The sequence below is a fragment of the Callorhinus ursinus genome, unplaced genomic scaffold, assembly GCF_003265705.2.
Source record: "Callorhinus ursinus isolate GAN/ISIS: 27379988/994484 unplaced genomic scaffold, GSC_fseal_2.0 scaffold59, whole genome shotgun sequence".
Taxonomy (NCBI): Eukaryota; Metazoa; Chordata; class Mammalia; order Carnivora; family Otariidae; genus Callorhinus; species Callorhinus ursinus.
In genome coordinates, this window is record NW_027397121.1 from 3,273,652 (window position 1) to 3,291,397 (window position 17,746).

Here is a 17,746-nt window from a genome sequence, read left to right on the forward strand (position 1 = left end):
AGAGCCCGCGCCGAAACCCACGTCCCTCCGCCACTGTCCTCGGGATAGATGGATCCATTTCTGCTTTCTGACATTTTCCTGCCGGGGGGGGGGGTGGGGGGCGGGAGAGAGGGAGAGAAGGGGGAGGGGCAGAGAGAGAGAGAGAGAGAGAAGAAAGCAGGCAGTCTGCTTCCCCAACCCTGTTTTGTTTTCTCTAATTGGTCCTGGGGGAGGCGAGGAAATTGGACAGAGGCTGGGCCGGGCGAGCTGGGCTGCCTTTAATTGGCTCCTTTTTTTAACTGGAGGGGAATCAAACGGGAGAGCGAGCGACAAAGGGTGGGAGAGCGAGAGACCGAACGAGGAGACGCGAGGAGGAGGGAGGAGGAAGGGAGGGAGGGAGGTGGGGGGAGCGCGGAATGAAAAGCTCCGAGGGGGGAAAAAGCAGCACAGCGAAGCCCAAGTTGCCGAGCGAACGGAGCGCTCCCGCGGCCCCGAGCCCAGCGGCCGCCGCGCCCGGGAGCCCGGCCCGGCCCCGCCCGCTCGGGGCCCCCGCCGGCCGAGGCCGCCGGGCGGGGGCGGGGACGACCAACTTGGGGCGCGGCGCAGCCCCGCTCTCCGGAGAGCATCGAGCCTGGGAGCGCCACGGCCGCGGCCAGACGACGGGAGCGAAGCGCGGCGAGCGGAGGCGGCGAGCGGCGCCCGCGCCGCAGCCCCGGCCTCGCCGAGAGCGCGAATATTTTTCAAACGACTCAAACTTTCCTCCTTTCCCCGCTTTCTGGGGTCTCTCTTGGCTGGAATTGCTCTCCTGATTCCCGCGGGGGCGCCGGGGTGCGATTCCTCCCCGGGGTTCCTCGGTGGCTCGGTTAACTTCGCGGACCTGGGGACCCGTGGCTCTCGCCCCTCGGCCGAACCCAGCCAGCGCTGCTCCCCCGCTCAGGAGGGCCGGGGGCCGGGGCTCCTTCGCCTCCGGGAGGGCGCCCAACCCGGCCCCCTTGGATCGGGCTACTGAGACCCCAGCACCCGCCGCAGGACTGGTGACAGCGGATTAACCCCGAGCGAAGCCCGGGCCTTCCCGTCCCCGCTCCGCGGAGGGGCGTCCCCTGGGCGAGGAAACGACAAGTTTGTCAGTCGTCGGTGGTCTGTTGGATCAAAGCGCCCCCGCCGCCGCAGAGGGGTCCCTGGCGCCCAGCACACGGAGCAGACAGCCCTGGGGGCCCCGGGCGCAGCGGCGGCGGGGCTCCTCGGGCCGGGGCGCTGGCTGCTGCGCCTGGCGCGCCAAGGCACCCGGGGCCGGGCCAGCGCCCCCTGCGTCCCCACGCGGGCAGCGGCCCCGCCAGAGGAGAAGCCCGGGTCGCCGCCGCCGCCTCCTCAGTCTCCTGGTCTCGGTCGCCGCCGCCGCCGTCCCCTCCGTCGCCTCTCGGGGGAAGGGGGGACGCAGGGGGCATCGCGGGGCCCCGGCGGATGCGCCCCCCGCCACCTCTCGGGCTGCGCCGCCTCGCGGGGATGAAGCACCGGCCGTGAAGATGGAGGTGACCTGCCTTCTACTTCTGGCGCTGATCCCCTTCCACTGCCGGGGACAAGGAGTCTACGGTAAGAGCCCGCGTCCCGCTCCACGCTGGCTTAGCACCGCGCGGAAACTTTGCAAGAGGCGCAAAGTGCGCGCTGCCGGGGTTTGGTGGGGGACCCCGGCTCGGACTCTGGAGAGGATGCCCGGGTCCCCGCCCTTTTCAGGGCGCGAGGAGATCGAGCTAGCTGTTTCGAAGCACGGAGACGGGTCGTAGGGTCTAGCGTGAAGCCGGGGATGCCAGGGGGAGGGACCCACTTCCTCAAACCTTGCCAGGGGCAGGAGTGACTCGGAACCCTTGAGAACACCCAGTCGGCTCGGGAGATCCCGACAGATCCAAACCTGGGCCTGGGGCAGCGACTTGCACGGAAACCTGGTCCTACCCTGGCTCGGCCGAAGTAGAAGCCGAGCGATGCACGATCCGGAGTTGCGCGTGGCTGGCGGGTGAGCTGGCTGCCGGCACCGCGGCCGGGCGGCGGGCTCGCCTTCCCGGCTCTCGCTGAAGCTTCGCTTTTTACTCGCTTCTTGACGGCCAGAGCGGATGCCAGCATCCCCCGGATTGGGTGCCTAAAACCCCGGCATCCGTTTTCGAACCTAGCCTGAGCCAGTTCCTCCTGTCCCCGGTTCTCAGCTACAAAACCCCAGCCCCACCTTCCTTCTCCCTGAGCGCACACACGGACACATTCAGCCACCGTCCCCAGGAAACGCGAACACGGCACGCACCCATCGGGCTACGTGTTCAAACTCTGCCTCCTGCCACGCAGCTCTGCTCCTGCGTCCCTACGCCGTGTTCTCCGGCGCTCAGGGGACTCTGGCCGGGTGTCCCTTCTCCTCACTCTCCAGAGGGTGTTCCCCGGGGAAAGGTCCCGAGAGCAGGTATCATCTGTGCACGATCGTCCAGAGCTCCCCCCTCTCAGGGACCCTCTCTCTGAGTTCTCACAGGCTTCAGTACCCTGCTCTGAGGGCGCGCAAAAGTCCGTCTGGGGGTCCAGTGGTCCTTACTCTGCCTTCTCCTGCCTGCAGGGTGGTCTGTGTGGGTCACTTTGTAATCGTGTGTAGCTGGGGTGGGGAGAGGTCCCTGTTCCTCTTGCCCTGGGCCCAGGGTCTGATTGTTCATCTTTAGATCAGAGGAGAGTTTGACCCGTTCTAGTGGGTGGGGAGGCAGAGGCATTGGCCCCCAGCTGCCCCCCACCATGGCGCCGGGCGTACAGCTGCCAGCCTCAAGTACAGATGCTAAATGCTCCCTTCTGGGGGTGGCTGGCCTTGCTGTGCCTCCCAAGAGGCAGGGATGTCCTGAGGGGGTGTCTGGGAGGTGACATGCTCCCCGCCCTACACAGTTAGCTGGCTTTGGCTTAATTCCCTGGGGAGGCAGGCCCAGGCATCTGGCCAAACTCTGCTTCTTAATTAGTTTGTGTGTCTCTTACTGCCTGGCCCTTTACAGAGGCCAGAAGAGGGAGGGGGAGGAGGAGCGCAGCAGAGACTGAGGGGGCGGGGCTTGTAGGGAGGAGGCCGCTGAGCCGGCCCCGAAGGCCTCCCCAGGGCAGAGGAAGACACGGGGCCGGGGGGCGGGGGGGGGGGGTTAGGGGACAGGGGTCCTCTTCTTTCTCCCCAAGGTTTCCTCGTAGCCTCACTGCCTCAAGAGCTGACCTAAGGGATGTCACTGAGGTCTTTGCCCCCTGCTCCCCACACCCCAGGGGCTCTGAGGGTGACAGAGACCTCGCATTATTCCCTGCTGTCTGTCCTCTCCCCTGCCCGTCCCTCCAAGTGTCCTTGGGAGATCTGGCCAACCCGTTTCCTGGCCATCTCTCTCCTCTATCCCCTGCAGCGTTTCCAGCCTTCTCCAGGGCTACACAGGGCACTCTGAGCCTAGCCTGGAAGCCCCAGCAATGAGGGCAGTGGGGGGGCGGGGTGGGGGAGATAGGGGCAGTGATGTCTGCGGGCTCTGATCTCAGAGGACTTGGGGCCAGGATTTAGCCATTGGCTTATCTGCCCCCTATTTTCTGTAGTTTCTCCTCCCTCGTGTGCCTGGGTCTCCCTTTTCGTTGCTCTCCATTTGGAGCAAATCAAGGTGAGCTGGGTGTCCTGGGGCCAGCCCCGGGCCCTGGGGTGACAGCGCCTTTGGGGTGTTGGCTCCAAAGAAGCCTGGGGCCTCAGAGGAATTGCAGAGTGGAGCGTCTTCGTTGAGGTTGATGGAGAGAAGTGACAATCTAGTAGGAGAAGGAGGATGGCAAGAGGCTGCTGAGTTCTTTGTGATGCTAGAAGCTTTGGCCAGAGACAGCAGAAGGGGGAACAATTGTAGGACTGTAGTCCTTCTGCCCTCCCAGTTTCCCTCTCCGTCCAAAGCGGATGAAGCAGCTCGAGAAAGAGTAGAGTGTAGGGGTGAGGGATGGTCACTTGTGTCCATCATTGTATCCTGGCATCCGACGTGGTACGGGGCACACAGCAGAAGCTGGGCAAACATTTGTTGTAGGAATGAAGGGCCATGGTTGGGGGGAGGTTGAGGAAATGTTTTTTGAAATTCTTTTCCTCCAATAAGTAGGTCTAGGATGTTTTCCAGCAAGGTAATGGGGCATACTCTGAGGGTCTCTGCTTAGGGAGAGTCACAGAGCCCTAGGCTGGCAGCCTAGGGGCCCTCAGGGAGAACAGAGAAGAGGCTCAAAGCCCAGGCACAAAAGAAAACAGTGTGTCCTGGGGAGGCAACTCCAGCCCCTTCCCCCTCTATCCCAGGCCTGTGTGGCTGAAGGAGTGGCAGATTAACCTGGAAGCTAAATTGAGGAGAGGGAGGAAGAACAGGAGGACGAGGAGGGCAAAGCCGGCGGGATCTAGCCTGGGCTGTGGGTCTCTATTAAGGCTGGTGGGAGGCAAGTACCCAGAACCCTATACGCCGCTTCCCTATGAGGGTCCTCTTGCCGGCCCTGAGCTCTGCTTGTCTGCAGTAGGGCTGGGGAGGTGTGCTCAGTCTGGCCAGGTGGCCTCCCTTCTTCTTTGGGGGCACAGATGCTATAGCAGCCGAGTACTGGACCAGATGGTCCATTTGGAGCCGATCCCCTCCTCCCTCCCTGCTTCCCAATCTCCTGGCCCAGTTTGTTGTGCTCCGTGGTGGATCCTGTAATTTGTTTTCTGGCTGGCAAGGGAGGTGGGCTGGCCCCAGAGTGATGGAGGAAGAGTCTCCTGCGTGTGGAGAGCATCAGAAAGCACCCCCTCCTCCATCCCGGCTTCCTTTCCTCCCCTAGCTGCTGGACTTCCAGCCAGGGCAGGTCTGTGGGATTCCTCTCCCTTACAAAACCACAGCAAACCCCTGGATTATTTAATATGCAGGAGTAGGAATTGACATTATCCTTAAGACAGGTTGTTTGCAACTTACTGGTGGAAGTCAAAATATTTCACCAAAGGTGTCATCAGAAACTACTATCCTATGCTAATTTTTGTGGGAACATGAAGACAGATGTTGAATAATTTGACAAGAGCAACATAGCTTACAGAATTATCACCAAGTCAGGTTTTTTTCCCTTCCTCTGAGGGGTGCAGAGAAGGAATTTCAGGAAGTGTGTCTCCCAGTGCCATCTTCTGGGTGTTGATCTGGGGGTGGGTACTCGGGATTTTTCACTGGAGTTTCTACCACGTGCCTTGAGACTGACTGTCCGTATCTAACTCTCCCCCTGGAGAAGGCATGGCATCAGAAAATTCTGGTGCCCTAGGGCTAACAGAAGGCTTGGGGTTTTCTAAATGTCCTCAAGAAGGTTCAAACCTCTGTTCCTTCTTCCTTCCCAGTTACAGAAACAGCATGAGGGAGAGACGGGGCCTTGTTCCACCAAAGCCGGCTGGTTTGTTTGCCTTGCCAGCACTGTATCCCTGCCCGCCCCCCCCCCCCACATTTTCCCGCTGAAGTTGATGTTGGCTGCTGAGCCAGCCGAGGGCTCCCCAGGCCCAGCAGCAGGCTGGAGAGCCCCACTTTGGGTCAAGATCGGCATGATGTCCCATCCTACACTGCAGGCTGGGAATCTGTTTCCTGGCTGGGTGGGGGCCCTGGTGAGGGGGTGGTTAGAATGTTATTAGCCAGGAAAGCACCCTTGAGTGGGTGTGCTGGGGCCACGCCAAGGGCCCACTTGTAATTTGCCAGGCTTGGCTGTGAGTTGCCAGGGCCGGGTGGCAAAGCCTCATTTAAAGCCTGGTATTAGCTCTGCTTTGCTAGAACAGGGAAGAACAGGCGGGTGGGTGGGGGTGGAGGTTGCTCCGGAGGGAGAATGGAGGGAGCTAATCACCGCCGCCAAGGCCCGGCAAATGAATGATGCAGGAAATCAATATCTGGGGGCGGGAGTGGAAATCTGGGCAGTGGGAGCAGCCCCAGCTTCTCCAGCTGCCCAGGAGGCATGGGTGGGCCTGGGAAGAGTGGAACAGGCCGAAGTATGGAGGACCCCTCTCGGCCACCTCCTCCTCCCCACCCCCCATGACTACTCTGCATCTCGCCCCCCCACCCTCGCCTACCTGCCACCTGCCTTCCATCTCCATGTTGGGTTAGGAGATGCCCCTGCAACACAGCGGGACTGGGAGATGAGACCTCCTGGCAGAGCCTTGCCCTGCCCTGCCCCCTATGTGCCTCTGGACACCTGAGCCTGACTTGGCCCCAGGTGCATGGAGTGTGTGTGTAGCAGCCTGGGGACGCTGCCCCCTGCTGCTGGCACTGCCACTCCAGATGTGGCCAGCAGGGGGAGGGCTTGGCCACCACATTGTCTTTCCTGGGCTCCCTGGGCCTCAAGCCTCCTGGTGGGCTGAGAGTTAGTCTAATTCCTCAGCCTGGGGCCCCATGGGGGCTCCCTAGGGCCGGCTGAAGCTCTGGGCCCCCTCCACCTCCCACGTACTCACCCCAGTGTCCCACGGCACTTGCCTGTGGCCAAAGCCACGCTTCCTGCACCCAGTGCCGCAGGAGAGCTCTGTGGTGGGTCTCAGCTCTGTGGGATCCTGCCCAGGTGGGGCTGTGTGCAGAGCAGGGACTGTTGCCCTTGCAGAGCTGCCTCTTTGTGAACCTGGGGTGTGGCCCTTGTTCTTCGTCTTCCTCCCCTTCTCAGAAGACTTTGCTTTGCAGGCACACATCTGCCCATGGCAGGAACTGGGTATGAAGGGGCCCGATTACATTTCAGTGCTGATACAGGAGGCAAGAGCAGTGCTTAACCCAGAGGAATCCTTTTTTAAACAATGAAATCTCTCTTTTCCCCAAGTCAATGAGTAACATGTAACAATTGGAGAATATATTAAATTATAAGGAGGAAAGTAAAACTCGACACCCCGCCATGCATTTAGTGAGGGTTCTTTCAGGCATCCTTTTGTGCAAAGAGGAATGAATCTTTCAGGGAGCCTCATTGGTTTTAACAACAATCCCTTATAGGCGTGTAAGTGTCGTGTGCCTTCCTCACTGTTTCAATGCCTCTGCCCCCACTCAGTCAGGCTGGAGGACAGGCTGAAAAGGAATGGGCAGTTAGAGTTGGAACCGCTAAGGAATGATAACAACCGTTCACGTTTCCTACAGAGGCTGAGATCACAAACGTGTATTGTCTTTAATCCTCACCACTGCCCCTTGAGTGAGTCATTGTCAGCCCCTCCTACCAAAAAGTAAACCGAGGGCTCAGGAAGATGAAGTCACTTGTCCGAGCGACAGAGCTGGGCTCAAACCCAGAGCTGACTACATAGCCTGTGATTGGGGGGAGTAGGCTGGAATCCTGGGTGTGGGAGAAGCTGCCAGGAAGTTCTCGAGCAGAGAAATGGGCTGACGTGAGCCATCTTTCAGGTCGCTGTGCAGCTGCGTGTTTTAAAAAGGATATGGCCAGGAGGAGGGAAACTGGGCAGGAGGTCCTGGAGTTGTCCAGGGAAGCCATAGGGAGAACTTGATCCAGGGTGGTGGCTGGGAGGATGGACAGGAGGGAGTGGGTACAAGGACTGTGGTCATTGAACAAACACCTAAGTGAAGGCTCTGGATGGAACACTGGAGATATCTGACGAGAGAAACAAGCTCTTACTCTTGGAGATTTTGCATTCAAACCGAGGAGAGATAGGCAGTAAACGATGAACAATATGATCATTAGCTTCCACAAGTGCTTCAGGAAGAGTGTAGGCAAGAGTTAGGCCTGCCAATGGCTCTGAGGTTTAGCATGCAATGGCGGTGAGGTACAGCAAAGGCCACGGAAGTCGGGCAGGTGTGGGGCAGTGGAGTGACGGAGTTAAGAGCCGGGACTTCTGGGTAAGAAACCGGGTCCGAACCCCAGCTCTGCCCTGCACCAGCCACGAGAGCCTGAGAAGTTACCTCAGCTGTGGAAGGCACGGCTTCTCTGCTTGTCGGATAGAGACAGTCGAATGCACAGCGTGGGTTTGTGATAAGCAGGCAGTGAGACAGCCTGGGAGGCCCTGAGCCCCGTGCTCGGCTCTCAGCCAGGGCTCAATGCATCGTTTTCTTTTAACAACAATGCCGGTGCAGTTTTGAAGTTCACGGGATCCCGGTGTAGGATGTCTGGGAGAGATGTTGGCGGGGTAAATGGACATAAGTGTTCATGCACAGGAGAGCGATCATAGTGAGAGGCAGATTTGCACACCTGGATTTATGTGCACAGAACGATGTGGGTTGAAATCGTGAATGGACTAAAACTGCCAGGGAGGAGAGAGTAGAATGAGGGGCACTGGACTGAGACCAGCACCCTGGGAGTGGGAGGCATGAAAAGAGACAGAGTAGGTGGCATCAGGGGGTTGGGAGGAGACCCAAGACGGGACAGGGACCAGAAACGAGGAGAAGGGACGGAGTCGGTGGGAGCTGAGGTGGAGGAGGAGACAGAGTAAGGGCCGTCTAGGGGCTGGGGGGTTGGCAGGGAGGCAGCTGCAGCCCCGAGCAGGGCTCCTCGAGAGCCAACAGGACTCCCCTGGGGCTTTTGTGAAAGCGCAGATGCTGATTCAGTGGGTCTGGGGCTAGGCAGAGATTCTGCATTTCTGACACACTCCTGGGTGCTGCCCGGGCTGCTGGTCTGCATCACTCTTCGAATACCAAGGGCACGCAGGAGAGACGCAGGACTCAAATGGCCGACTTGGGTTGGAGGGCCAAGTGGGTAACTTGCTGCCTGTGCGGGGCTCTGGCCCCAGAGCCTCGCTTCTGAGCCTCAGTTTCCCTCTCTGGAAGGCTGGTTCAGGCATGCCTGCCTCTTGGGATTACAGAGAAGCCCAGCAGTGATAACGCTTTGTAAACTCTCAGGTGAACTCTGGGGACTGTGTTTCCCGAGAGCAGAGGGGGTGGCAGGCAGATGGTAGGGAGCCCCAGGTGTGTGTGGGTGGCGTGTGGAGGCAGGAGGTGCAGGCTGCGCTTTTGAGAAACGTGGCCGGCTGGGGAGGGGCTGAACAGCAGTCCTTGCTCCCTGGACCCTGCCTCCTGCCCGTGGGAAGCTGGGGCCGCAGGGGCGGTGGTCTCCGTCAGTGGGTAGTGACTTGGGCGGGCAGGAGGGCGCTGCTTGGCCAGCTTTGCAGATTCCACCCCAGGCTCTTGTTGGTTCCTTTCCAGTGCCAGAAACTCAGCTGAAAAAGACTTTGATTATCTGGAGGGTTGGAAGCTGTGTAGAGAAGTGGTTCTCAACCCCAGGGGCATCTCAGAACCACCTGGAGAGCTTTTCCAACGAGAGATGCCTGGCTCCACCCCCAGACCTCCCGAATCAGAAGCTCTGCAGGTGGCATCAAGGCAGCTGTGTTCGTAAAGAGCTCTCCATTTGATTCTTGGGCACAGCTGGTGTAGACCATGCATCCGAATGAGTCAGGCCCAAACAGATGTCTTCTTCCCTTGGGCTTTCTGAGGGCATTTCTGGGTTTTCCAGGTCACCGCCCAAGCTTTGATTCAGCCAAGCTCATCTGGACCCTGGGGTCTTAAAAAAAAAAAAACCCACACTTATTATTTTGTAAATGATGAGCAGGGAGGCTTTCTAGTTTAATAGTTCTAACTGGCAAGTCCAGGTCACGGGCTTGGGAGACCAGCCCCTCCCCCTGCTTGGAACGGGGGGATTTCCAGTCCTGAACCTCAAGAGCCGGAAAGACACTGCCCCAGAAACTCTTTTCATTGATTTTCAGTAGGTAAATTCTGTTACCATTTTGAAATGTTGCCCTGTTGTTTATTCTTTTCTCTTTTTGGTTTAGAGAAAATGAAAATTTCAGAGCTGGGCCACGTCCCAGCCATTCAGCATAAACCAAGCAAATATTTAATAAGTATATGCTAAGTGTCTGAAAGGGTGGTGGGTGCTGTGGCTGCAGAGGGGGAGGGCACCTGCCTCCAAGGAGCTCACAAGGAAACGGGAGAATGCAGTCTTTTCCACAGCCCTCATTTTCCAGGTGGAGAAGCTTGCCTAAGTGACTTGCCTAAGGCTGTACGATTAATAGGTAGTGGAGTAAGGATTTGAACTCAAGCCGGCTCGTGCTAAGTCTAGGGTCTGCCTGCTGCCCCACGTGTGAGGTTCCTGAGGGTGGTATCTGGCCATTTTTTGTGGCCTGTGTTGTGGAGGATGGGCTGGCTGATGGGAGCAGCGTGAGGACCCTCGGTCCTATATCAGATAGACATCACATTCTGTTGCCAGAAACAAAGACCCAACTACAGAGCCTCCAATAAGTTAAAGTTGACCTTCTTAAGTCAAGAGGTAGGCTCTCCATGACTGCTATGGTGACTCCTTAGCCTTAGATCCAGACTCCTTAGATCCAGACTCCCTTCCATCTTATTGCTGTGCTCTCCTTAGAGTGGTGCTTCTCAAACTCTGCCACATGTTAGAATTACCTGGTGAATGTTTAAAAATCCCAATGCCTAGGTCATACCCCGTAGCAATTAAATCAGAATGTCTGGGAATAAGAACCAGGCATTGGGATATAAATGTATTTTTAAAGAACTCCAGCCATAGAGTGTTTTGCCTCAAAGTCTCCAAAGGGTTGCTGGGGCTCAGCCATCATGACACATTCCAGGCAGGAGGAAGGGAGGAACATCCAAAAGCGTGGACCTACCAGCTGAGTCAGCTTCTCTTAAAGAACTTTTCCAGGAGCCCCCTTCCAATGACTTCTGCGTACATCACACTGGCTAGTCTTAGCTGCAAGGGAGGCTGAGAAATGAAGTCTTTTATTTTATTTTATTTTATTTTATTATTTATTTATTTATTTATTTATTTATTTATTTATTTATTTATTTTTAAGAAGTCTTTTAGATGGGCACATTCTCACCTAAGAAAACATGAGGTTTGGTTAGAATAGGAGAATAGATATTGGGTAGGTAATGAGTAGTCTTAACCACAAATCCCCACCTCAGGGCCCGTTGGCATCTCTTAAAATGAGAAAGGATTTAGATGGATGTGAATGCTGTTATCACCCCTCCCTGCCAGGCTAGCTCAGGTGGGCTGGGCGGCTCTGAGCGCTCTGAGGATGCCCAGAGAGAAGACCGAGAGGCACAAGGAAGAGACAGACGTTCATGAGGGGTCCCACTTCTCATCTGCTCTTGCTCCCTCCCCCTCCTCCCACCACTCACGCTTGCCCAAATTTGTTCATTTCTGTTGCTTGGTACCTCTTTCCACTAGCCGGTGGCTCCTTTGAGTCATAGCCACAGGAGCGTTCTGAGGACCCTCCTGATTTTTAGACCAGAAACTGAGGGTCCATACTGGAATTCAGGGACTGCACTGTGGAAGTGATCTAGCTTATCTTTCTCCCTGTCAGACCCACAACCCACCCGAGACCAGGCTACTCCACTGCTGTTTGCTCAGTGTCTCTGGTCCTTGTTGCTGGGAACTTCTCATTGTCTGACCTTGTTTCAACTTGCCATAACATCATCTCTAATCAGTAAGATTCAGGAGCTGAGGCCTCTGAGCTGAACTTGAACATCTGTTTGGCCCTGAGATTTTTCCCCTATATGGTTCTTAAGAAACTCTGAGAGGGACATCAGGAGGTAGGAGGCTGGATTCCAGTGGCCTCATCTACCTGTGTTTGGTTCTGGGGTTTCAGTGAAATGCAGGGAGACCTTGGGGAGGTCAGTTTAACTTCCAGTAAAATACAGAGGCCCACAAGGCAGGTTGGAGGTGGCAAGGCCTGGCTCTTCTCTCCTTTTTGGAATAAGGCCACAGGGTAGGCAGAAGGAAGCCCATGAGTTGGCGCCAGAGGGTGTGGCAAGGAGTGAGCTCAGCTGCTAGACAGTAGCCTTAAGTGACCCAGAAGCAGATCCTTGAGATTCAGGGCAGGAAGAAACTGAGACCAGTGAAGGCAAGTGGCTTGTTGAGGTCACACAGCAATTGGGTACCAAGGCTGGAGTTAAAAGCCGTGCCAAGGGACTCTATAACTAGATCTTGCTCATTCTCCAGTATCACCTTATAGGTTCAGGAGAAGCCAGGACATGTCCGCATGGCATTTATAAGCTCTTTTATGTCCATAATTCCCCCTCACCCCCCTCTGAACCCTATTTCTTATTCCCAGGCCTCTTTGTATCTGGACTGTAGGATCTGGGGCTCGCTCCCAGTTCAAGACTCTGGCTTAGATTTTAGCAGCTGTTAATGAAAATCTCAAGGAGGTCCCCCTTGTGGGTAGAGGAGGCAGCTAGCTGGTTTGGCAGTGAGAACTGGAGGTTGCTGCCAGGCCCCACCAGGTCCAACATCTCTGTCATACTGCCTAAGCCCCACCTTAGAGTTATTAACAAGTGAGCCAGCAGAACCATAGACACTGTTACCAGAAGGTTGCTCTGGGAATACCTGGCAGCCCTCAGGCCTTTTGGTCTGTTGATCAGATGAGTTGGATCTTGAAGTGTTGGTACTCAGACAAGGAAGATTCTGAGGAAGTAATGGGTCGAGGTTGGGGACCATGGTCAGTTATGTGATGTTTGTGGGTGTGATGGTTAAGCAATATGAGGGTTCTGGGTCATAGCCATGTGAGAGATTTAATAGTGGACATCATGATGATCAGAACTGGCTTGGACTCTCAGTCTTCATTTGGGTGCCCCAGAAGCAGACCTTGAGATAAGAAGCCAAGTGAGGTAATTTATTTGGCAGGTGAGCCTGGGAAACTCTGGTAGGGAAATGGAGACGTAAGACAGGCAAGCAAAGGGAACCAAGAAAAGGTTGGCTTTTGTCAAGCCAGTCACCATGTCCCATTGGGGACCTCTGGGACACTGTAAACACACCAGAGTTCTCCCACTGTGGTGAGGGAGCTGGGGCATGTATATGCCAGCTCCAATCTGTCATTGGTTGAGGGCTGCTCCGGGGGTATTAATTTCCTGGTACTTATAGCCCCGTCCACATGCCGTGTAAGCTCCAGTGGCCAGAGACAGCCTCAGGCAGAGAGAAGCAGCTTCTGGCCAGTGTGCAATCAAGTGGTTAGGGGAAGGGGGTGGCGGCAGGCACCGACAGCTTGTACTACATCCTGTCTAAGCCATCCCCCTTGTTTTTTCAGATCCAGCCTGTTTTGCTGAGCTCTTTGTTCTTAGGTCTTGTCTTCTGGATGCACATGTAAGCCCTGACTCCAGGCTGAACACTCTCCCCTGCGGCCATCAGACCTGTGAGCTGCTCATTTACTTCCTTGGATTCTGTGAACAGAACCCCAGCACATCGATTTCCCCAAGACCTTCCTGATAGAATCCAGGCTGTCACTGAAGGATGGAGGGAGACTCACACTTGGGGAGGGCAGGGTTGGGGAATCATTGAGGACAAACTCAGAGTCTACAGGTCTTTTAGGCATTGCCATGAGAGGCATGATCTTTAGCTCCCCACCTGCTGAATTCAAAACTAAGAAAGAGGTGGGGACAACCTCTGAGACTAGCTCTCTGCAGGCAGAATTCCACGTGAGTAATAGAGTTGATTGTATTCTGTCTATTTCCTTCTCCAGGAACCAAACCTCCTCCCGTGGGCAATGACTAGGCTAGCCCGCACCCCTGAATATCCCTGGGACTTATAGATCCAGATCAGAGCACCTCCATCCTGTTGTGAATTTTTGTATCAGTTCATTATCCACCTGAGATTAATTAATTCATCAAATATTTATTGAGTACTTCCTATGTGCCAGACACTGTTCTAGGTGCTGAAGATACAGCAGAGAGCAAGACAAAGAGATGACCTAGAATTACCAGCTCCTGGAGTCAGAGCCAGGGGGGTTCTTAGGACAGAACCAGTCATTTGTCCGAAGAGAAGCCTGAGGCAGCGAAGGGGCAAGAGAAGCCCTCAGGCCACACAGCAAATAGGGAGCCCAGCTTGGAATCAAGGAAGCTAAGAGGTCAGCTGTCCCTAACTGGTCAGTTTTTAGAGGCAGAAACCAGTGGCCAGAGGCAGAGTCACACCAGACTAATGTGTGTGTGTGTGTGTGTGTGTGTGTGTGGCTTCCCATGGGCTAGGGCAGCCAGCAGGAGACATGAGTGGCTTTCTCGTGATCAAGCCATCCCACATCCTTCCAGGGCATTCAGAGGCTGCAGTGAGCTCTCCCCTCCCCTCTTGTCTCCCCTAGCTCCCCCATATGGCCATGGCCTCTGGCACTGCCTGTTGCCACAGTGGCCTCGGGCAGTGCCGGGAGGGTGCAGTACTGAGGGATGCCCTTATGTGCCTGAAGCATTCACACCCCTGTCTGACTCACTCCCTCACTTTCTCGGGCTGAAGGAGCGGGGGCTATGAGGCTGTCCGGGGCTCAGTGGGCTGCATCCCTCACAGTCTCCTTCCCCTCACTCTGTGGGAGTTGGGACAGGTGTAAGGAGTGGCTCTAGAGAGCCAGGCTGAGAGGCAAAAGGTGGTAATTGGGTGGGGAGCTCTGGTGATCAGTGTGTGTGTGTGTGTGTGTGTGTGCGTGCGCGCGTGCGTGTGTGACCACTGGCATGAGATAAACTGCTCCCACTGGGTACCTCGATAGGAGCTGAAATACATCCCCTTGGGTTCTCTCTATCCTGTGCATGTGTACTCAGTTTGTATTTTTGTGTGTACCTTAAATATACGAAGGCATACATGTGCTGAAGGTGTGTATATGCATGGTGATACACCCAAGAACGTGCATCTATGTGCAGGGGGCCAAGCGTGTACATGTTGGGAGACTGCAGACCTCTTTGGGGGACCTTCTCGGGGTCCACCTTTATCCCCCTGCCCCTCCAGACAGCCCTTGGTTCCCAGGCGGGGAGCAGGAATGGACATTCACCACTCTGGGCTGTCAGACAGTGCTTATGTCCAGCCTGGGTTATGGCTGGTCCCCGCCACCCCCCACTTCTAGGAGACCTGAAGTGGGGGCCAGGGGCAGGCCGAGGCTGGCCTGGAGCTCCCGGCTAATTTTCCCCGGCCTCCATCGATCCAGCAGCTTCTCCTGAGTCTATTAGCAGTCGGCGAGTGAAAATATCCCCCATTGCGAGGCCTGACCTGAGACAGGGAGGAATCCATAGCAATTTGTTCAAACAGAGGAAAGCGTTTCCCTCTGATTTGTATTCCAATTTATTCTAGGCAGGAAGGGGGTCAGGGTGGGGGGGGGACGGGCCCAGGCCTGTCTCCCTCGGCCCCCCATGCCAGCCAGGGTGGCAGCTGGTGCTCCCCATGGTTCCTGGGGTGGGGGCTGAGGCGGGGAGGGCGGGCCCCAGCAGGGGGACGGGAAGAGAGGCCCGTCAGCCTTCCCAGCAGGCCCGGCTTGGCTGGAGAGCTCAGTTGTGGATTTGGTTTTCACAAAATACAAAGCCGCCTGCTCGGAGCCTCTCTCCCGGGCACTGGGGCCTGTGCCAGGCGTGCGCTCACCCACTGCACCCATGCCAGGATGGGGGCTGGGCCGGGCCCATGGACAGTGGCCCCAGCTGGGCTGAGTGGCAGGAGGATCTATTCTTCTCCTGAAGCCCCCGCCAGCCGGCCTTGCAGGAGCAGAGCTGCTCAGGCTTGGAGGGGAGCTGACACTTTGGAAAAGCTGCTGTGCAGGGTGGAGAGCCCCTCGCCACAGGAGCCCCGAGTGCATCTTACTGGTGTTGTGCTCAGGCTTCGTTCCTGGTCTGGGCAAATGGGGGGCTCACCGCTCTCCGACCCAGGAAGTCTCTCTTGAGCACTTACAATAATGACAGCTCTGACTGACATTCATTAAGGACACACTATTTGCCAGGCACTGGGCTCATGCTATCAAGTATCCAGTCCTTGCAGGGTCCAGGCGTCCTTGGGTGCCTCAGTTTCCCCACCCTTCCAGATCCTTCTTGTCACCTCCCTGACACACCTCTGCCGATCTTTCTCACTTCCTCCTGAGAATCACTTCTCCCTTCTACCTGAGGGTGGCCCTAGTGACTGAGGGTCTCAGGACTGACGCCTCTGCGGCCCCCTTTTCCAGAGGGACCCCATGAACAGGCTAGCTCCTTTTTTTCCAGGTAGCTTCCTTTGGCCCCACCTCACCCTCACCGCCAGGGCGCAGGCCTCTGCAGAGGTGACGCCATGGCAACGGGAGAGGAGGATTCTGGGAAGGGTCAGCCAAATGGTCCTACAGCTACACCAGCCCCCTCCCCCCCCACTGTTTCTTTCTTTCTTGCGCCAGTCCCCGCAGGGAGGGAAGTAACCAGAGACGTTCTTCACACTCAGGTGTCAGTGACTAGCAGCTCTGAGGTCAGCTGTTGCACATGATTTGCCAGGCTCCATGACACCACCAAGGTCTAATTTCAGAAGCCAGCAACTAAATATATCAAAGTGGATGAATAATCATCTCTCCCAGGTGGGAGAATGTGGCGTGAAGGAGCAGAGGCTTTGGACACAGATTTGGGTTCAGGTTCTGCCTCAGCCACTCCCTGGCTGTGTGATCTCGGGCAGGTTATACCCTGTGCCTCACGCATAAGCTTCAAGATGGCGGTCACAGCGCCTTCCCCGGGGGCTGTGGTGAATGGGCAGTGGGAGCGCGTGGAAAGCCATTCTTAGCCCGATGCCTGGCACACGGGGGGTCAGTGATGGCGGCTGTTCAGAGGTGGCCCTGCTAAGTGAGTGATGCCCATGCCTGGGCCTGGCTCGGGAAGCTAGTGAGTCACAGAGACTGCCACCAGGGAAGCTGCACGTGAGGCTCTATGTACCAGCGTGTGACACATTATTAGGGGGAAGAGGGAGCAAGACAGAGACCCTGGTCGGGGAGAAAGGGTGGCAGAATTCCAGCCCTCCTCCCATCTTCCTCTTGGGGAAATTTATAGCCAGAATGTTCCCTTAGAGCCACTTTGTAGGTTGGGAGACAGGTGTGTTTTGCACCCAGGCCTTTACTGCACCACTGCCTCCCCCAGACCTCATTTTCCTCCTAAGAGGCAGCCCCTCCCGCCCCCACCTCCTCAGCCCCTAGGAGCTTCCTAAGGGCAATGACTTTTCTGTCTCTGGCTGTGATTGAACTCTGGTCCAATTGGCCTCCCCCCTCCCCAAGTCCTTCACTTTTCTCCCCCCGAACTACTGGGTTCCAAATCATTTATAGGTTGTTCGGAGGCTCAGCATTATAATCAGATCCTACGGTGCATGCCACTTATGTGGTTTCTAAAGTTTTAGCCAAAAAAGGAGTGAAACTGTTCAGTGATGTAGAAAAAAATAATGAGAATACTTAACAGGAGGGCAGGTATGGCATTTCTTGATTTATAAATGTACCCAATGCTAAAGAAAATGTGTTCCCCAACTTGATGCTTCCTGCATTGACTCTTGGAAAGAAAAGATTGCTCATCCTTTTCAGGGATTTAACATGCTTTCCCTCCCAGGGATGTTTACCTTTTGAAAGGGACACAGGTAAAGAATGAACAAGTGACTGTTTAATATGCAGGTGTTGATGAGTGTTAGGAGGAACACACAAAGTAGGGAAAGGGATTGAAAGTAGTAGAAGTGGGGGCACGCAAGCTGTCTGAAATAGGGTGGTCAGGGAAGGCCTCCCTGAAAACACAGCTGAAGGAGGTGAGGGAGTGAGCTCTGGAAATCTGGGGAAGAATAATCCGGCAGCGGAAGCTGCAAGTGCAAAGGCCCTGAGGTAGGAGTGGTTTTGGCCTGCTTGAAGAACAACAGATCTGAGAGCAGTGTGACCACAGTGCCAGGGGGCAGTAAAACATAAGTGGGGATGGGAGCAGATGACAGGGGATGTGACAGCCTATTAAAAAAGTGTTGCCTTTCGACTGCATGTGAGGTGGGAGCCGTGGCAGGGTTTTGAGCAGAGGAAGGACAGGGCCTGACTTAGTGCTATAAAGGGATCCCTTTGGTTTCTTGTGGAGAACAGACTGTACTGGGCAAAGGAGGAAGC

General features: G+C 56.0%; 1 protein-coding gene across 1 annotated transcript in view; it reads left to right on the top strand.

Moving 5' to 3' along the window:
* The first annotated feature begins 1,309 nt into the window (after window positions 1–1,309).
* Window positions 1,310–17,746, top strand: part of MDGA1 (MAM domain containing glycosylphosphatidylinositol anchor 1) — a 57,014-nt gene continuing 40,577 nt past the window's right edge. Inside the window, exon 1 of the mRNA XM_025862444.2 lies at window positions 1,310–1,569. Coding sequence (XP_025718229.1) covers window positions 1,503–1,569 — 67 coding nt within the window. The 5' untranslated portion in view covers window positions 1,310–1,502. The remainder of the gene's footprint in view (window positions 1,570–17,746) is intronic.